The 18,677-nt window shown below is 40.6% G+C and overlaps 1 protein-coding gene across 1 annotated transcript in view; it reads right to left on the minus strand.

Annotated features, from left to right (window-relative positions):
- The window catches only part of plcl5 (phospholipase C like 5), a 59,950-nt gene that overhangs the window by 4,239 nt on the left and 37,034 nt on the right, over positions 1-18,677 (minus strand). The window contains exons 3-5 of the mRNA XM_020632675.3: positions 14,006-14,209; positions 11,257-11,332; positions 978-1,087 (exon numbers count right to left, since the gene is read on the minus strand). Of these exons, the coding sequence (XP_020488331.2) occupies positions 978-1,087; positions 11,257-11,332; positions 14,006-14,209 (390 nt within the window). The remainder of the gene's footprint in view (positions 1-977; positions 1,088-11,256; positions 11,333-14,005; positions 14,210-18,677) is intronic.

Here is an 18,677-nt window from a genome sequence, read left to right on the forward strand (position 1 = left end):
GTGGTGAAAGAGACGCGGGTGACATAGGGATTAATGCTGGTCGTCCATCTGTTATGCTACTTAAGCACATGTGTTGCTCAATTCTTGAGAGTGCAATAAGGCTTAATTAAGATAAATCTGTCTGTTGCACTTGCAGGTGCAGTGTTATTGCAAGAAAAAAAGAAAAAAAACTTTTGACAATACAAGTGCTTTAGCCAATATCTTGCAAAACAAGCAATGCCTTGACTACTTATTATGGTCTTTCACAGTATTTAATACATTCTTAGAACTATCTTTTAACAGAAACATTTTCAATAAGTGGTGGATTTATCATGAAAATAAGTGTTAGTTGCATAATCCAAAAAAATCTATCTGACCTAAAACTCAAGCAAAAGCTCAACCAAATGAGCTTCTTCACTCAACGCTCAAAGATTTGTGGGCGATGAGATGAGATAAAAATATCCTCGCTGCTCTGTCCTTATTTAGCAAAACAGGCCCGCTGAGCACATCACAGTCTGAGCAGCATGTGGTGTGTTTTTTTAATCAGTGTTGCTATTACTACTGGTGTTCATAGTAGCAGTGAGATGAGGCCACTGGGCAACCTTATCTCCCTTTGTCATGGGAAAAGCAGAGACTGGAATGCATTTTGCTGAGCATCATCTTCAAAGCATGTCCTGGAGGCCAAGTGCACCCGTATGAGGAATGATGGAGCAGCAGCATGTGTGTGTGTGTGTATACAAACTAGTGTGAACAATCCTTTTGTGTTTTGTCAAGTTACTAACACCAGCAAATAAATGAAAGAGTGCTCGTAATCAACAGCAATTAATTAAGAGATTTAAGGATTAGACAGGAGGCAAATACAATTAGCCCAGAGCGCTTTCTTGAGATACCATGTAGTTTAATCTCTTGCTTATCCAGCTGCTTATAGTCTCCAGAATAAAATAGAGTACTATGTTGGGCTGAAGGCCACATGACAGGAATGGTTATGTCAATCTTACCTTGAGGACAGTGATGTTCCAAGCATAGCTCTCCATAGCTTTCTGAAGTTTGCGGCCTTTCAGTCCCTCCTTTGCTCCAATGCGATGCAGGTCCTCATGGAAGTCCAGACCTAGACACAGACACAGACACAGACACAGACACAGACACAGACACAGACACAGACACAGACATGACATTAATATTAACAGTCTATGGACATGACATGTGATTTTATAAACAAAGTCCAAACAAAAATAACATTTCAGCAAGTCATAATTTTTATTGTATTGCATTCCATACAAACTGATATAATGTCAATTATATTCTTTTTTCTATTTTTTTATGAGCAAATTGTCCTTGACGAAAAAAAATACATATAATGTCCTTAACCTGCTGTGATCGTTGTTATCTCTCTTTCTTGTTTAATTGTGTTAAGCCACAAAGCTGTAGTTGTGCTGTAAGCAAATTAGTGTGATTATGCAACAAGACTGTGTGCACAAAATTCTCTTTAGTGTTTTTTATGGAAAATAAAATGCCCTCACATCAAAATAAAGATACATCTATATACTGTAGTCATCGTGTACATGTGTCATTTTTTTTCTTTTCTTGGCCAAATGCCTTCAGACTTTCCTCCTCTTACCAATCCTGTTCTCTGTTAAAACCAGCCTGGGAGTTGACTCACCTGTCTCCACTTCAATTACAAGCTTCATACCATATACATAACAAATTATTTTGTTAATTTTCAAACTGTTGTGAATTCCTTTTGCCTTGTGCTTTTCTATATCAGTTGGTGATTTGTTTTTGGAGTGAATTTGTTCTGGAATTGTGCTCATCTGTCGGTCTGTTTCTTGCTAATGGTGAGCCCGCCTTACTACCTTCAAAAGACAGCCTGTGAGTTTTCTTTTAGCCAATAGATCCCTGTATTACACTGCTTTGCCTTGACCATTTATAATTGGTATTTTCCTCCTGCATTAACTTCATGCCTTGGTGCTTCAAAAAAAGAAACACAACTAAAACCACAGTGCCCCTTTTTTTTTTTATAATTGATTTGTGGACTTTCATGCCTTTATTTTGGACAGTGGAAAGAGGTGGAAATTGGTAAGAGCAAGATTGGGGTATGACATGTGGAAAAGGAGCAGCAGGTCGAACGCAAACCCATGCTGCTTGCCTGAAGGACTAAAACCTCTGTACATGGGGTGCGACAAAACCGCGAGGTCATAGGTGCTCCCATTGCCCCTTCTTTAGATAGTAATGCAATAATTTGCTCACTCTCATGGTCAGGTTTTATTGTAGTGTGTACAACAAAGCTGCAGAACATAAACCACAGGAAGACGTTTAGCCAGCTCATCTTCCTAATGGCCACAACAGCAGTTCACAGTACAATGTGCTGCATTGCTAATTGGTGTAAAATGGAAGTAGTGCAACACACGCTAACCTTTAATTGGTCTATAGGTCCAGGCTAATTTAGCCCCGGCAGACCATTACTGATTCTCTAAGCTTTAAGAAGAAACTCCCACTAAAGCTGTGTGCCTCAGCCTGCTTGTCAGTGTCTCCCTGACAACTAAACCTGTGCCACTTCAGCTTTGATTCATTTAAAACTTTAAAACTTCCAGCCTGTCAAGCTACATCACCTTCAGTGAAAACATGATTATTCCCAGGAAGACAATCACACTGCACCCAAACAATAAGCCCTGGGTCAGTAAATCATTAAAGACAGTTCTAAATCAGAAAAAGCTAGCTTTCCACTCACTCCATACAGAGTTGCTCAGACGTTTGTGAAAAAAATGCCAAAATGCAATTTAAAGCTAAAGTAGAGGTTGAATTTAGGGAGTGTAACTCATGCTCTGCCTTGAGGGGAATCAAATCTATGGTGGGTATTCAGGACAAAAAAAAAGAAGGAGCTGTTCAATCTTGACAAGCCTGACTTTGTTTTGGCAGATGAGTTAAAAACATCTCATCTCAGGTTTGATGAGATTGATGAAATGGACGTCTGCAGAACACTTGAACAGACAAATGTCAGGAAAAGTCATGGGCCTGACTGTATCACTTCACAGCCTATTGCTTAAGGACTGAGCCTTGTTCTTGAGTAGCATTTTCAAATTGATTTTCCAGCTTTCTTTATCACATTAAAAAGTTCCTGCATTATGGAAAGAATCCACCGTGTAGCCAAGGTTACAAACCCCAAAGTGTTGAACGATTATCGCCCCGGGGCGCTCACTTCATTAGTCATGAAAGGTCTTAAATGTATTGTAAAAAGGAGCCACTCCAATTCACTTGTCAAGCAAGGAAGGGGGTAGACGATCCCACACACATCCTTTTAATTGCATGCAGCCGGATATTCTTGCTTGTAGGCTTTCTGAAATACCTGACTTCATGACTTTGGCACTATATGTTGGTTGGTCAACTTCTTGGGAAATATATGGGATAAAGTTATGGAATAAAGTTAAACTTTGCTGAAAGATTGTTTGCGTTTACTTGAATGATCTTTGCTGTGTTTTTCCAAGTAAGAGCCATTCAGAAGACAAAGGCCATCCTGGAGGCCCTCAGCACCCTCTGCATGCAGAGTTTAGACTTCTGCCGACAGGGAAGATATTCACTTATGTTTAGAAGGGCCAAATCAAACAGATGAGGTCCTTTGTCCCATCAGCAGTTGGCTGCAGCTGTAGGCATTGTTGCCAGTACACTTATATTATGGACTGTTGCTCTTTGTGTCTCTTATCTCACTCACATCAACCATGATGATATCCACGGTTGCTGTGTTTTATATGTATGTATTGATGTCTTTGTGCTGATGTAATGATGTGTATTGTCTTTATGGACCTCTGTTCCAAACCAAATTGCCCCTCGGGGACAATAAAGATTTTCCAATCCAATCCAAAAAGACATTGGCAGAACTTAAAGAAAACAAGACCATTATCGCAGGTAATTCACTCTTTGGTCCTCAGTTCGTTTCACTTACTCGTAGGAACCTTTACTGCTGTCGAGAAAAGTCTTTAATTAAGTTGATTTTTGTTGGGAGAGTGGCAGAAATACCACAGTCCAGCTGCAGACTTTTGTTTTTGTGTTTCAATAACTCTAGACTCAATCCTTAAAAGACATATTCCAAAGGTAGACATATGCAGTTGAGAAAGGTAAAGACGAATCATATTTGTTCTTTTGGTACAATAACAGAATGCCATGTTCTTCCCTTCTAATTATGCAGTTACGTTTTCTCCCACAAAAAAACTGTTAATGTCCTTTCAGATGCATAAATCAAGGCTCAAATGTACAAATTCATACAGAGACAAATGCATACCTGTACACAGATGTAAAGAAAGCCTTATAACCTAATTAAAACATCAATCTCCTGTTCAAGCTTCCATAGTGAGGCTGGCTTCAAAAGGAAAAATAGAAAAATGAAATGTTCTTTGGTTTGGTATTTGGTACCAGGCAGCGGTCAAAGAAGACTAGGCTCAAGCTTTATCAACGAGTGAAATTCTAGTGCTTTTGTATTCATATTTTAGCACTGTGGCAGGTATATATTGCACTCGCCACTCCTTGATTGTTCGCTCATTTAGTTTTGATGATACATATATTTGTAGTCCAGAGCATATAGGGATTGGGATTGTTGTTGGCTTTCCACAGGGAGATTGTGGTGGACACGTGTGAGTGAGCGACAAGTCTGATATGCTCCACAGGCTCTTGTGGCTTCTTCAGTCTGATAAATAAACAGCTGTAGTCAGCAACCGCCACCAAAAGAGTCTCACTCTGTGGGAAGAAATAATGGTAAACAAGCTCATTCACCATAATGAACTAGCCACAACTGCTGGGCTTTGATAATAAGGGAAGTTCCCACACTCCTCTCCATCTCCCCCCCCCCTCTCCTCCAAAGATGGTACCTTCTAGCACCAACATGGTGGCAGTCATATCTAGAAATCAAGGATTCATTTACGCAGTCAAGAGAAAAAAAACGAGGCGATACAGTACTCACACAGTACATAATCTCAACACAGTTTCTTTTTAAACCATATCAGACCTATTTCCAGAAACTCCACATCATTTTGTTTAGGAAATAACTACAACATGCAGCTCACATAAAACAGATCAAGAAGTTGACATTTAAATAGAGAAAACCCCGATTTCTCACTGGCAGTGCACATCAGTCTCATCGCATCACCAAAAAGAGCCAGGACTTCTGTTGTCCAATATTAATGATTGATGTGCAGCCATCAGAGAATCTCCTTTTCTGAGCCTGAAAGTTGTTTTAACAGGCTTTATGGCTGATTTGATCTTGTAATCTGGTGTAGTTATTGGCCTTCTGCTGGTGCAGCACTGAGCCAAGGCGGTTTCTGCGGCCACAGAACTTTAGGAGCGTGGCAGACAGAGAGCTGAATAAGAGATGGAATTAGCTGGAGGCTGAGTATTGCAACACAGCCTCTTCAAGCATTTAATTTTCCAATTATTAAGCATTTCTCCCCCCAATTGTTACACAGTTGCCGTTTTTTTTCCGTCACTTAAACGCTAAGAAATTGAGTTGATAAAACAAAATGTTGCCCCTGTGGCTTACTCTGAGGAGGCAGGCTGTAATGCTTTGCTTCTCTAATAGAAAGCGATAGACAGAGACTGTAAACAGGAAAAGAAAGAGAGAGAGAGGAATGAGTGGGCTAGACAGACAGGATTGAGAAGCCATACATATTCAGACACAAAAACACACACTTCAGTAAAGGCTTAAAGTCTGTGCATAGAGCAAAGAGGGTTTTTCTTCCTTTGTAATGAGCACTAGAGCTGCAGATATTCCTCTATAATCCCATTCGCATTTCTATGCTTTATCAGTTTTAATATTCAAATATATTCAGGATTTTTTTTATGTTAAAATTTAATAGGCTACTATTTATCCTATACAATAATTAAAGGCAAAGGCCGTTCATTAATGAGCCTCTGTGTGCTGTGCTGCTCCTCAATACAAAGCACCATACATCCGCGTGTCCACTTTTAATACAAAAGCACTAGATGTCATACAGTTTGCAAGGGGAAAAAAATGAAATATTTAATGGATGCAGTGTGGACAGCCAGCATGCGCGACACGACATATAGCGCTCGCGGGCTGTTGTTAGAGGGGTAGTGGCCTAATTCAAGAAAGGGCATTTTTGTTTTTAATAAAATACACCTAGGCTGACTACTTTTGTAAAACTGTTTAGGGAACATTAACAACCTCACATGAATTGATTCACTCGTTCTTCAAAACATTTTAACCAATTATCTATTCATAACAAAATGACATCAGCGAATGGCAATTAAGCATTCAAATATTGTCATTATTTCTAATATTCAAATTATATTCGACTTTTCCGAATTTCGTTCCTGCAACTGAATCATTCAAGCCACAAGTGCACAAATGCACAGTGAAGGAGAGAAATGAGAGTAAATAATGAAGCCAACAGAATCTTCAAAGCATTGATAAAAACAAAGATCAAAATCAAGGGAAGAAAAGACAGATGAGTCAGATCAGTTCCATTAATTCATCTTCAGTCTCACACACTGCAGAGCACAGGGAAATGTAATCATAGCAAAAACAGGGAACGGCATTTTCCAGCTCCTGATGAGCTGGGGAAACAATGACTGTACAAAGCCAAGGAGGACAAAGGAAGACGATATCTTAAGACCTTAAGATTTTTGTGTTAATGGGATCCACATGGAGTGTCCAAAAACTGTGAGAAAACAGTCAGAGTGGTCAGGCACAGAGAGCCTTTACTTTGATGGAGTCATCATTGAATAAGTACAGTCAGGATGCAGGAAGACAGCCGCTCCTTAGCTTAATAAGTCAAATGAAAGCAGTCCTGTATTAAACCAGACACAACAAAGCATCATTACTCTAATTTGGGAAATTGGGGAGGGATTTGGGGGTTTTTCTTTTACATGTTTGACTGATATACCAGCTTTGACAATTACGTTGAAAGTAAACTCTACTTTCTGTGCACCTCTGGGTGTCTTACCTGTTGGTTCCAGTGACAGAGCAGGGATCTTTACATTACTATTGTTGCAATTTTTTTGGTGATTTACATAAACACACAGATCTGCCAACACCTGTGTGGGTGTGCAGATTCACATGATCACTACAAATGCATCTTAATGTGGTGTGGCTTTAGCTCAGCGGTTAGTGCGCGTGAAGCAAATATTTCCCCCTGGGTTACATGAAAGTAGCATGAAATCAAAATGCTAAATTAGTACCTACAATTGCTCATGAGAGCAGTAAATGTACTCATACGGCTGTTGAATCCAAGCACAATTATTATACTTTTATCTACAGCGTATGAAAGTGGCTAAATGTTATAACAGATTTCATGAAAAAATTAAGCCTAGTGATGATGCAAAAGCTGAGGAATATTTTTCCTTTTTCTGAAACATTTTTAGAAAACCATTTCTGAAGCTAGTGGAGCAAAGGCTATTCAGGAGGCAAAGTGGGAGCAGTGTTCAAAAACAGATTAGCTCTGCGTGCAGACAGTGTAAACAAAGACACACATGCACAGTGGTAGCATCTGGAGTTGCCGGTGTGTGCATCCCAGCTGTCTATCTAGTCCCCCATTAGCAGTGTGCATGATGGCGAGCCATCAATAGCGCCCATGGGGGATCATCCAGCACCTCTCCATCCTCATCAACACCTCAGCTTCACTGCCCAAATTAAACTGATTAGCTGCAATAATGACAGGGCATAAACCGAAAACAGGAAGGGAAGAGGAAAGATAGGTGCAAAAGCCATAGTAACTGAAAACTGTCACACATCAATCCTGCAATTCGTCTCCTGCAGAATGAGAGCGGTGAATCTGCCAACTTGTCGCTCATTTCTCATTGCTCAGATTTAAAATGAAAGGCAAGTTGAGAGGTAAGAGGTGCGTCACTCATTTTAGGTCGCAGCCTGCACCTCTTTGTGATTAAGGCTTTGTCAACAACATTTAGCTGATGAGCAGAGCACACCCTTACTGGCTAGGGCAAAAGGGCAATCAAAAGCCTTACATCAAGCTCATAGGCACACACACACACACACACGCACACGCACACGCACACGCACACGCACACGCACACGCACACGCACACACGCGCACACACACACACACACACACACACACACACACACACGCACACGCACACGCACACGCACACGCACACGCACACGCACACGCACACACACACACACACACACACACACACACAAACATCCTACCCTACACATTCCCTCTGCCATTCTGACAACCCGTTAATAGCACCCAACTCTGCTTCTCACACAGCCAAATTTCCACAAATTATACCTTCCTGATCGTTCATATAGACAAAGCCTACAATTCTCTGCAAATCTGCCATCCTTTTTTTTTTTGTATGACTCCACTCTCTGACAGACTGGCTGTCTGTGTTCAGGCTGCTGCTTTTGTCATTCTCAGTCTTGATATATCACGCGGGTTATGAAATGGCTTCAGGATTTGTCAGTCTCTCTCAAGAGGTGTATTCACGCTTCATCTGAAAGATGCTTTTTTTTTTTTTGTGGCGTCATGAGTGCATCCCAGTATCCTCCATAATTTATTTCTGTTCTCTGGTGAAATCAGAAATTGTGTTGCAGAATATTGCACAGGGAGATAGGTCTGTGTTAGCTCCACTGCTTTTAAGTGTAAAGTATGATTTAAGTAGAAGAGTGTAAGCCTTCGTATTTGTCACATATTAATAAATATATAGGTCAAGTTTTAAAGATTTGGTTACACAATGTTCCCTATTATCCTGACTATGATACGATTAAATGGCCATTATGAAATGACGAGTCAGGATGCATGCAGAGGGCACAAAGAGCACGCCGAGCGTAGGAGTGGTTGCATCAATATTGGAAAGATTTTTTATTTTTTCAACAGTGGGAAAAATCTTCATAGCAGATGCTGATGTAAGAAGGCAGTATCAGCCTTATTGAGCATTTCCCTGCTGTCTTAATAATCTTATCAAGTATTCAAGCATTTCCCGCTAAGATATTCATTAATATTTGTTTCTTTGTCATTTTTTTACGCGCATGTGTTGATGTGGATGGAAATGTTTTCCATGAGAAACAAGAAAGTCAACTTTAAAGAAGTTGCAAAACCTCTCATGTGATTGAACTGGGCTGCATTGGGCTGCGGGACTGTTTTCCTATATTTTGACTTGAGGCAAAAGGTTATGTTTTACAGATCTCTAATATGTAAAAACTAAGTAAATAGATTTTGGCAAACAGTGATGTGTACCATCTGTTTCTGTCACAGCCTCCTGGGAATCACATCATGTCAGGTGTACTTTTTTTTATTTCTTTTTTTCAACATCGCAACAACACGTCTAGAAGCACGGATGCACAGACACGACTGTTGTGTCGGTTTGGATTGAGGCATGTGTGTGTGTTGTTGGGGGGGGGGGGGGTGTTACGGAAAGCCCTATGTTTGGGATGCAGCTGAGGCTCCCCAGGGGTGATGCTCCAACACTTTGCGTCAATGTGTCACTCTTAGATAATGCAAAAAAAAAAATCTAACTCCGAATTTCCATGTTTTTTCCTTTCGATTGAATTGTAAGGAAGGTAATGTAATTACATGTTCCTTAAGGAATAGCCTCACCACCCAGGACCTTTTAAAATTAATGACATCTCTTTAAACAAGCATCAAGCAATGCTGATATTCTCATAAAATAGGACATATAATGGACATAGAATAACTTGTTTACAGGATGTTTAAATTGAGTATTAACCTCTGGTATCTAGCTACTGTTGTTGCAGTCAGTATGTCCTGTGCCTGTGAAGGGTTTAGGCTCTGCTTAACTCTGCACTCATCGCCTATGAAGATGCCTCCAGCCCCGGACCGAGGACCCTCTGAGATAGAGTACAGGTCTGTGACTGAAGCCCCAGCTTTCAGCCTTCATCCCTGGGTAATTGCATCGCACAAATATCATCCTGGCTTTTTTTGTGGTGTGGGGAGTGAAGCATATGCCTCTCTCTGTGGGACATCATGGAGTAAAGCTGGGCATAGCAGGCTTAAATTGGCTTATTGGCCTCAGGGATATTGGGTTGGCATGTGCCAGGGAGTGAGCCTTCCCTGTCTACTTAGGGTTTTGCTTACACAAAACACACAACAACATCACAACAACGGACGCAAGAGTTATTATGCGCTCTAATCAATCTGTCAGTATGGATGTTGGTTTTCTCATTTGTTTGTCTGAGGTTTGAGATAAAAACAAGCAAAATGTAGATCTTTTGAAACTGATCTATGGAAACTTTGTCTTCCTACTTCTAGTGCTCTTTAGCAGAGGCGGCGCTGCACAGAAAAGAAGCATGGCAAATGAGAAACAATTAGTGCTGAATGTAAAAGAGGCTGGAGAAGTCAACCCACAGGATTTTTTTCATCAGAAGTAATTTCCTTCCTAATGATCTTATAATATCAATTTTCTCTCGATCCTTAACGGCCGGACCTCTTCCATAGAGCCGCCCCTTTTTTTTTTCTTTTTAAATCGGCTGCATCGAAAAAAAAAAATGCTTCTTGAATTTCATCCTTTTCACCACATTTTCCACCCCTTCATCCAACACTCTGTCAAACCTTTTCATTTTTCTCATCCTCTCAAAGGATGTTAATTCACTCTGCCCTCTTACTCCAGTTTGCTCTGTGGCTGGCGGATTGTCTTCACCTACCCACTGACATGAAACTACTTGTCACTGACTCACAGATGATGGCCTATTCTGCTGACAGAAGCTACTGCTGTTGATGTTGATGAAGATGTTGCAGCAGTAAATACACTGGATCATTCTTTTAGGCAGGAGGACACAACACGTAGTGTGTGCAAAGGCTGCATTAATGCGGTGGTTTGGTACATGATTCATTTTGAAAAAGAAAAGCAGAAAACACGGTTAACCATGATATTTTTCTATGTCCTTGAGTTTTCTTCTGCACAAAGCCGAGATCTTTCTCATACCTCCTGAGAAAATGTCCCTATTTTTTAATACAACCAGAAAGGCTCTTGCACACTGTCTCACTTTATGCTGATTAATTAATTTGAGCATAGAATGTTTCAGTCAAACCTACTTTCATCAGGTATAATCTGCTTGGTTAGACTGAAACGTTGTATACTCAAATAAATGAACAGCATAAAGCGAGCCTTCTTCACAGTCTTCCGAGTTTTACTCTCCTCCAACTCACCAGTCACACACTCAGGTGTGCAAAAAACAAAAATCAGCCTATTTTTCAAGACAAATAAATATGGGATGATAGACTTGTTCTTGAGAGCAGACGATAAAAACAGGGATATTGCAGGTGCACATCCCATAATGCAACATACCTGCCCGTTGTGCTTGTGTGAGCTTGGAGTAGACGACATCAGCTGACTCAATCAGTGTTCTGGTGGTCTGGATCATCTAAAAGATAAAGAAGACATTGATTTATCTGCATGAAACTTTGAATCTTTCAAATACACAGACACAACACAGACTTCTAATTGACACCTGAACGACACGGTGTACTGAAAATTGAAATACTGATAGGGGAACACTTTCTACACATAGTCAGACAACTTCCATTTTTTATTTGTTTAAAATATTTATTGCAGCAGTAGAACATAGATTGTTTTTGGCATCTGTGCTCCAACCTCATCACTCCTCAGAGTTTTATTTTACATGCAGAAATGTAAGGAGTGATGAGATGATATCTTAGAGCTTGGAGCCTACAGGTGGATGCTGCGGTGGTGGTGATGGGGCTGTGCAAGAGTGCAGTAGTGCATGTTAAATACAGCACTAAAGGAAATAGGTGTTTTCAGGGGATAGTGGATAAGTGTGAAATCAGTGCAGCTTGAGTCGTCTCTCCTCATTTGTCGATCTTGTCATATTCTTCTGCTCACCTCACAGATCTACCTCTATAAGCATCTGAGCACCATAACGGTGTATTGCTAGCCCTAAACATTATCCCACAGGCTGAGGAGGAGCAGCTGCGCTAAGCCAGTCCTGCAGCATAGAGGAGGAAGCTAATGAAGTTTCACACCGTTTTGCATAAAGACAGGAAGTGTGTGTACGTGTGTGCATGTGCATGCCTTTTCTTGTTTTGCTATTCTTGTGAAAACTGGGTGCAGACAATTTTATTAAGGGAGCAGATATTGGACAATCACTTCATCCACAGCTTGGTTTTATCTAGCAGTCCAAACTACAAACCAAAAAAATAATGATTCTTTGGTGTCTGTAAAGTATTTTGCAGAGCCTACTTTTCAAATATATATATATATATTTTTTTTTTAACCAGCCCCCAGAGGATGGATGTGAATTCTGTGAGCTGTTTACAAAGGTGAGAGTTGAATATTTAGGTGACAAATAAAAATCGTGGAACGTGTCTAAAATGCTGCAATAAACTCACTGAGTGGATTTCCTTTTTGAGCACTGTTGAACGTCAGTTCACGTCTAAAGACCAATCCCATCCCCTAATCTCCCTTCAGCTTTTCATTGAGTCAAGTGACTATATTTCATACATTTTGATGCACTGCTAAAATATCTGTCTGAATACATATACATGTTCAGAATTGTGTGTGTGTGTGTGTGTGTGTGTGTGTGTGAACTTGTCTGGCCTGGCCTGACTTCTGGAAACAAAGATTCAGTGTGCTGATGCTTCATTCAGCTCAGGGTCACAACCTCAGCTGGCTACAGCCCACATGGGGCTGACCGAGGACAAGTACTACACACCGTTATCCGAGAGCAAATGGTTTGGTATTGGTCACATGCATCTACACACATACACACATTACCCCCACCACCACCACACAGAAACATACACACACATTGTTCTCTGTTTTTAGGGGAGGGTGTGCCAACAGGCAGATTTTTGGGAAGCAAAAATAAACAGCTGACCAGGAGTAACCCCTCAGGACAGGACCATAGGTTTGTGTACTTTCATAATTGTGTAACTAATTAGACTATTTAATGGAAAATGCAATCTTATAGGATAACTTGTGTGCTGGGTCAACAGGCTTGGGGTAAATGATGTGATGTATAAGTGTGACTCTTGCACAACATCTCAAAAACAAATTGAACAAAGACCAAGAGTTACTTTGGAGTAAAAACATCAGTCATGAAAAAGCACCTGCTAATCTCTACACTTTATAAACTGGTTTCAGCGTCCGCTCATGTGCTTGTCCCCAGGAACTTCTTTGTGGACTGGAGCGTGAGAGTTGCTTTGACTGTGCAGAGCCCCCCTCCTAGCGTCAAGCCTCATAAAAGCCATAGCATCCCGTATTTAGATGTGGTGGCCGCGCTGCTTCTGATGTCAGCACTCCTGTTGGCGTCAGCAGCAGGAGCTCTGATGAGCTGAGAAACATGGACACAACAACCTTGTTCCTCTCATGACCCACTTCTCCAGCTCCCAAAGAGCCTCACAGGAGAGAGGAAGGGAGAGGAGAGGAAACAGCGTGTGATAACTAATTACAGACAGACTCCTCCAACCCCTCTTTTGGGCCGTGCCAATGTCAAGTAATGAAAAATACAGTGTTCTTGTAGGAGAGAAGGCAGGATGGAGAAGGACGTGTGATGAAATACACAACACATTGCAGCAGTTGAACACCCTGACCTGTTAATGGGTTAGAGCTACATTTAGCAACACTTTTATAATCCAGCTGTGCGAATGCTTGAATCAAATTATAAGCAAAGTGGATTTAATGGAGAGGAAGCTAACCCCTCTTCTTCCTTTTTTTTTTTTTTGTCCGTTTTATTTTTGTAAGAGCAGTAACAATGAGGATGAGCACTGAGCAGGAAGTGCACTCAGATCCGCCTCTCTTATCGTACTTAATGCCTGAGTGCTTTGACATCTTATCTTTACCTGAAGAACATGTTAAGCGAGCTGTTGGACATTCTAATAAGAGTGTTGTTGTCTCACATGGACTCAGTGTGTGTAAACTATTATTATCATGATATTGTTTGTTAAAAAAGGAATTTCTGCAGAACACATTTGTCCAACAGATGTTTGCATTTCATTTCACAGCAGCAGCAGAAATATATCCCGACAGTATTGCATGCTGGGAGTCTTTGTCATGTGAGCGCATTGTTGTTATTTACCATGTCATAGGCGTTGAGCACTTTGCGCAGCAACTCAGGCACTGGACCCTGAGCTTCCATAGTGGGGTAGGTCTCGCTCAGGTCCACTGTTACCTTCAGGGACCGCTCGCTGTTCATCAGCCAGGTTGACACGGTCAGGATGCACTGCTTCATGTTGGCTGCCGGAGTCAGGCCACACAGCTCCTTGAAGGACACCATGGCATTCTGGGTAAAGATATGCAGAAGTATGAAGAGGTGGATAAAAAGAACCCACTGTGTTTGCATTTTTTTTTTTAACCTAATACATGTTAAAGCAGTTAACAGTTGCTCCAGAGGGCAGAATCAATTACATGTTAGCATAAAATATTCCAGTATCAAGTACAGTATACATGTGAATGTTCTCAATGTGGTGTCACTACTGCAGCATGTTTCTGTTTCCAATTCATCTGAACAAAAAAACTACCCAGCTTCCTTCACGACCCATTATGTAAAGTTTTTGTTGGGCTAATGGAATGGCAAATATTGCCGCCCTTTTTATTACAGATGACCTTCAGTGTGGAGATTTAATGAGAGGGATCATGATACTGGTGTTAAGATTACATTGAATGTTTGTCTTGGCGTCAATAAATAATCTGTTTCCCATAACGTCAGACTGCTTTCTCACTTTTTTTCTATACTGTATTATCTTTGCATTAATCTCCTTTTTCTTTCTGCCCTCACTGAAAATATCCATCTCAAATCTATGAAATTATGAAGTAATCGTTCCCATTTCAACATGGACCACTGTATGTTTTTGTTCTCTGCTACTAGATACATTTAGAATTCTCAGTTTAAAGATGTCCTGATTATTGCTTATTACAATACTGATAACAAGTCTATTTTTCATCATGGGAAGCTGTAGCGCAATTGGAAGAGCTGGTCTTCTATCAATCCTAGTGTTAGTGATTTGAACCTTGAGCTCCTCCTTTCCACAAGTCAAGTGTCCTTGAGCAAGACCCTGAATGCTGCATGCCTCCAAATGTATGCAAGCATTAGGGAAATAATTGTAAAAAAAAAAAAATGATGGTACTATGTCTACCCACAGGTCAACAGCATGAGAATACAGGAACCAGGGCAGGCCTAAATTTTGTGGTAAAAAAAAAAAAATAGCAAGAACGGAGCAGGGTAAGAGAAGAGAAAGGGACAGTGAAAAAGGGTTGTTGAAACGATGAGACAGGTTGAGGAAACACAAGCCAGGTAAGCGAGTGTACACACATGTGTGAAAGAATAATAGATGGAGGAAAAACTAGAGGCTGAATAAAAAAAAACATTAAGAGCGTAAGCCATGCTGTGTTGGTATTTGGGAATCTGTCCACAAGCTCTGCATGCTGCAGAGTGGGAACAAGCTGTCTCCCTTGGCTGGACCTCCAGGTGTTCAAAAATAAAATCCTCCCCAACAACCACTACAGCAGAGGATGTGCAGTCACTGCGGGCCCCCCGGTTCCGACCTTCCTGCAGATGGAGTGGGTGGCCGGGGGACAAAGTCGGTATCTGTAGCTGAATCTGTATGCAGAGCTACAGTTAACACCTCTTGTGCCACTGAGCACAGTAATGGATTAACACAAAGGTGGACGTGGGACATCTCTTGGGCCAAGGATTAAATCTTGTGTATGTGTGTGTGGACTCCATGTCCTTTTAATTATTTCAATCAATATGCTTTAATTCTATATGTGTGCATTACTATATGCACAAACACTTTTTGATAACTGTTGTGCAATAAAAGTGATAATGTTTGCAGGCAAAAAAAAACAAAACAATGAAAGGCTCATGTTTTTAATTACTCCCTTCCCCCACTTTACTCCCTTTCCAACATTCCCCAAATGAGGGCTCTGTGTCCGATTACAACACTGCTTTTGTTTCTGATTGCCCCCCCTCCCTCTCTCTCTTTCTGCTTCTATCAATGGATCTCTCTCCTTTCCTCTCTGGCTGCAGTATTGAGTGCTGGTAAATGTGCCTATGATGGCACTCGTGCTTTCCAGCAAATAAAAAGCAACTCCAGGCTGGCAGCTCTTTGCAGGCTCCGTCAACACTTTACAAGGTTCATGGGCAGCAGCACTCCGGAAAGGACTGCATTCAAGTTTCCCACAGACTTTTTGTTATCATTTAAAACAGACCACCTGGAAGCAATGCTGTTTCAGGATAAAACAGGCCTTTAAAAGGAGTCCAAGAGATGTGAAATCATATTTTTCATGGGGACATCTGAAGTGTGTGTGCGTGCGTGTGTGTGTGTTTTTGTGCCCACTGCTTTCTGTATCAAATGTATGCCTTGATATCTTGTTAAGACATTTACTTTTCTTGTTAACTTTTAAACTTCTTCGGCTTAAAGTTAATGGTTGCAAAGATTTCAGAACTGGTCTGCTTGTTGCCTTGTGAGTTATTGGCACAGGCCTTGTTTCTGCCCTCCATCATTTCCCCAACCATCCGAGGCACCGGACTCCACACAGTGGGCCTCTATAAAGCACTCTCAAGAGTCCATTGTTTTACATTTAAAAAGGCAGAGACCATTATCTAAAAACACTTTCATTTACCCTTTTAAAAGCCTCCCTCTTTTCTTCACCTCTTTCATTCATTTCATCAACTTTTATCTCCTCGTTTCAAACAGAAGAATTTACATTTCAAACCTGAGGGTATCAGGGTATGAGGAGCAGCGTGGCACTGGTGTCGTTTGATCAGGTTCAAAGACAACGAGTAACATCCAATCGTTTATTACCGTTCATCAGGTAGGACTAATAAGAGATGATTCCAAGCTAAGGAGCAGATAAGAGTCAGCTGCGACACTTTGCATGCCAGTGACTTTTTTTCATGTTAAGTTTAAATTTGCTGATTGGATTTTAAAAAGTTATGATGTGCTTGCTGTGTCTGTATCAGGTTTCCAGGGCTGCCTTTACGGTGAGCTTTATTTCATGTCCTGCTCCAGAAATGTTCCACTGCTGACTCGAGCACCAGGACTGACCAAAACATGAAGGTATCCACTTTTATTAGTTCATTTCACTTCCTCAGTTGTTCACCAGCATGTTTATTTTGCAGTCAAACACAAACAGCTCACACACTTAGTTTGGATTTGTTATTAGTTCTGTGTTCCTTGTATTTAGTTTATTTGACGTCCATTTAGTCTACCCCTTGTGTTTGATTTGGCTTGGCAAAACCACTATACAAGTTCCCTTTTGTCTCATTCTGCTTGGGTGTTTTTATTTTAGTTCATACCTTAGCTTTCATCTTGTTGATTTAAAGTTATATCAAGTTGACCTCTTTTATAGGCCTAGTTCTTATAATTTGGTTTGTAAACATGGCTTTCTTTTTTTGGGGTAAAATAAAAACCCACCTTTTCTTTAAAATGACTCCTGTGTCTCATGCCTAACTGAAACATATCTTAATATTTTGGACAGTGAGATATCACTTTTGTTGGGATTGTTCAGTTACTGCTGGTTTTTCCACAATTCAAATGCAGTGAACTGTAGAAAGGCGTGTTCTCCATCAGCTTCTTGAGGAGCATACTAGCGTCTAACTAACTTACCGGCATCTATTAATACTAGCTAAATTACTGCTTTAGAAAAAATTGAATAAACAGTTATCTTTATGCTATAAGAAGGCTGTTGAAAGTATGAAAGTAAGTAAAATAACCAATGCCACTGGTTACTTGATTTTCAAATAAATTTTCAGCACCAAAGAAAAAAATGCATTTCTTGACACACATTTTGAATCGGTGCTTCTACTAACTAACTAACTAACTTAATTAAGAAAGCACTGTTGATGGAGTTGTGTTCAAGGTTCAAAGCAATGTTATGTATGATCTATAAGCCATCCCAGGAGACAAGAGCCTGTCGTTCAATCTGGGGCGGCAGTAGCTCAGTCTGTAGGGATTTGGGCTGGGAACTGGAGTGTTGCCGGTTTAAGTCCCGGTGCGGACCAAATCTGGAAGGTCTGGAGAGGTTTGGTGCATGTCCATAGGATCCTGTTTGTGCATGTGTATATTTCAGCCTATGGGTGTGTTGCATGACTTACAGAGTGTAAAAACAGAAATGTCCCCTTAAATCTTAACACATGACACATAAAAGGCTCATTGTCTCTCCCCCTGTTATAAATGGTAGACCGAGCAAATGAGACAAGCTTTGTGTCACACCCTTCAGTCATCGCAAACAAAATGATGAATGCACTGAAAGGCTTCTGCTCCAGCTCATCAGCCAAATACACACTGCTGTTATCATCTTCATTTGCTCATGCAGGGGAGTTTTTAAGTTGTGCACTAAGTGCCTGGCAACCCGATTCTCTCCCCCTGGGCAGTATACTTGTCCCTCATTAATGATAACGCTATTCATAAAGCTCATAATTGTACAGCAAAGTCACATTATTGCGGTTCTCTTCTGCAACATTAATAGAGCACAATTAGCGACATACAAGCCTCTATCCACAACAGCAAGTGAAACCCTTCCACACTTTGGAGTCACTGAAGCAATTAGTGCTCTCCTATTACACAGAACAGGATTATCTGCCTGTAAAACTAAAACTTTTCATTCTAAACTTTTTAGTTTTGAAGAGGATCCAATTACATCAAGAAAACATTTTTTCTTAATATTTAACCTTACTATATTTTTTATATTTTATATGAAGTATGATAAGCTGATATTTGTTTCACTTGAATTATCACTGTTAGTAA

This window comes from Labrus bergylta, chromosome 16, assembly GCF_963930695.1.
Source record: "Labrus bergylta chromosome 16, fLabBer1.1, whole genome shotgun sequence".
Taxonomy (NCBI): domain Eukaryota; kingdom Metazoa; phylum Chordata; class Actinopteri; order Labriformes; family Labridae; genus Labrus; species Labrus bergylta.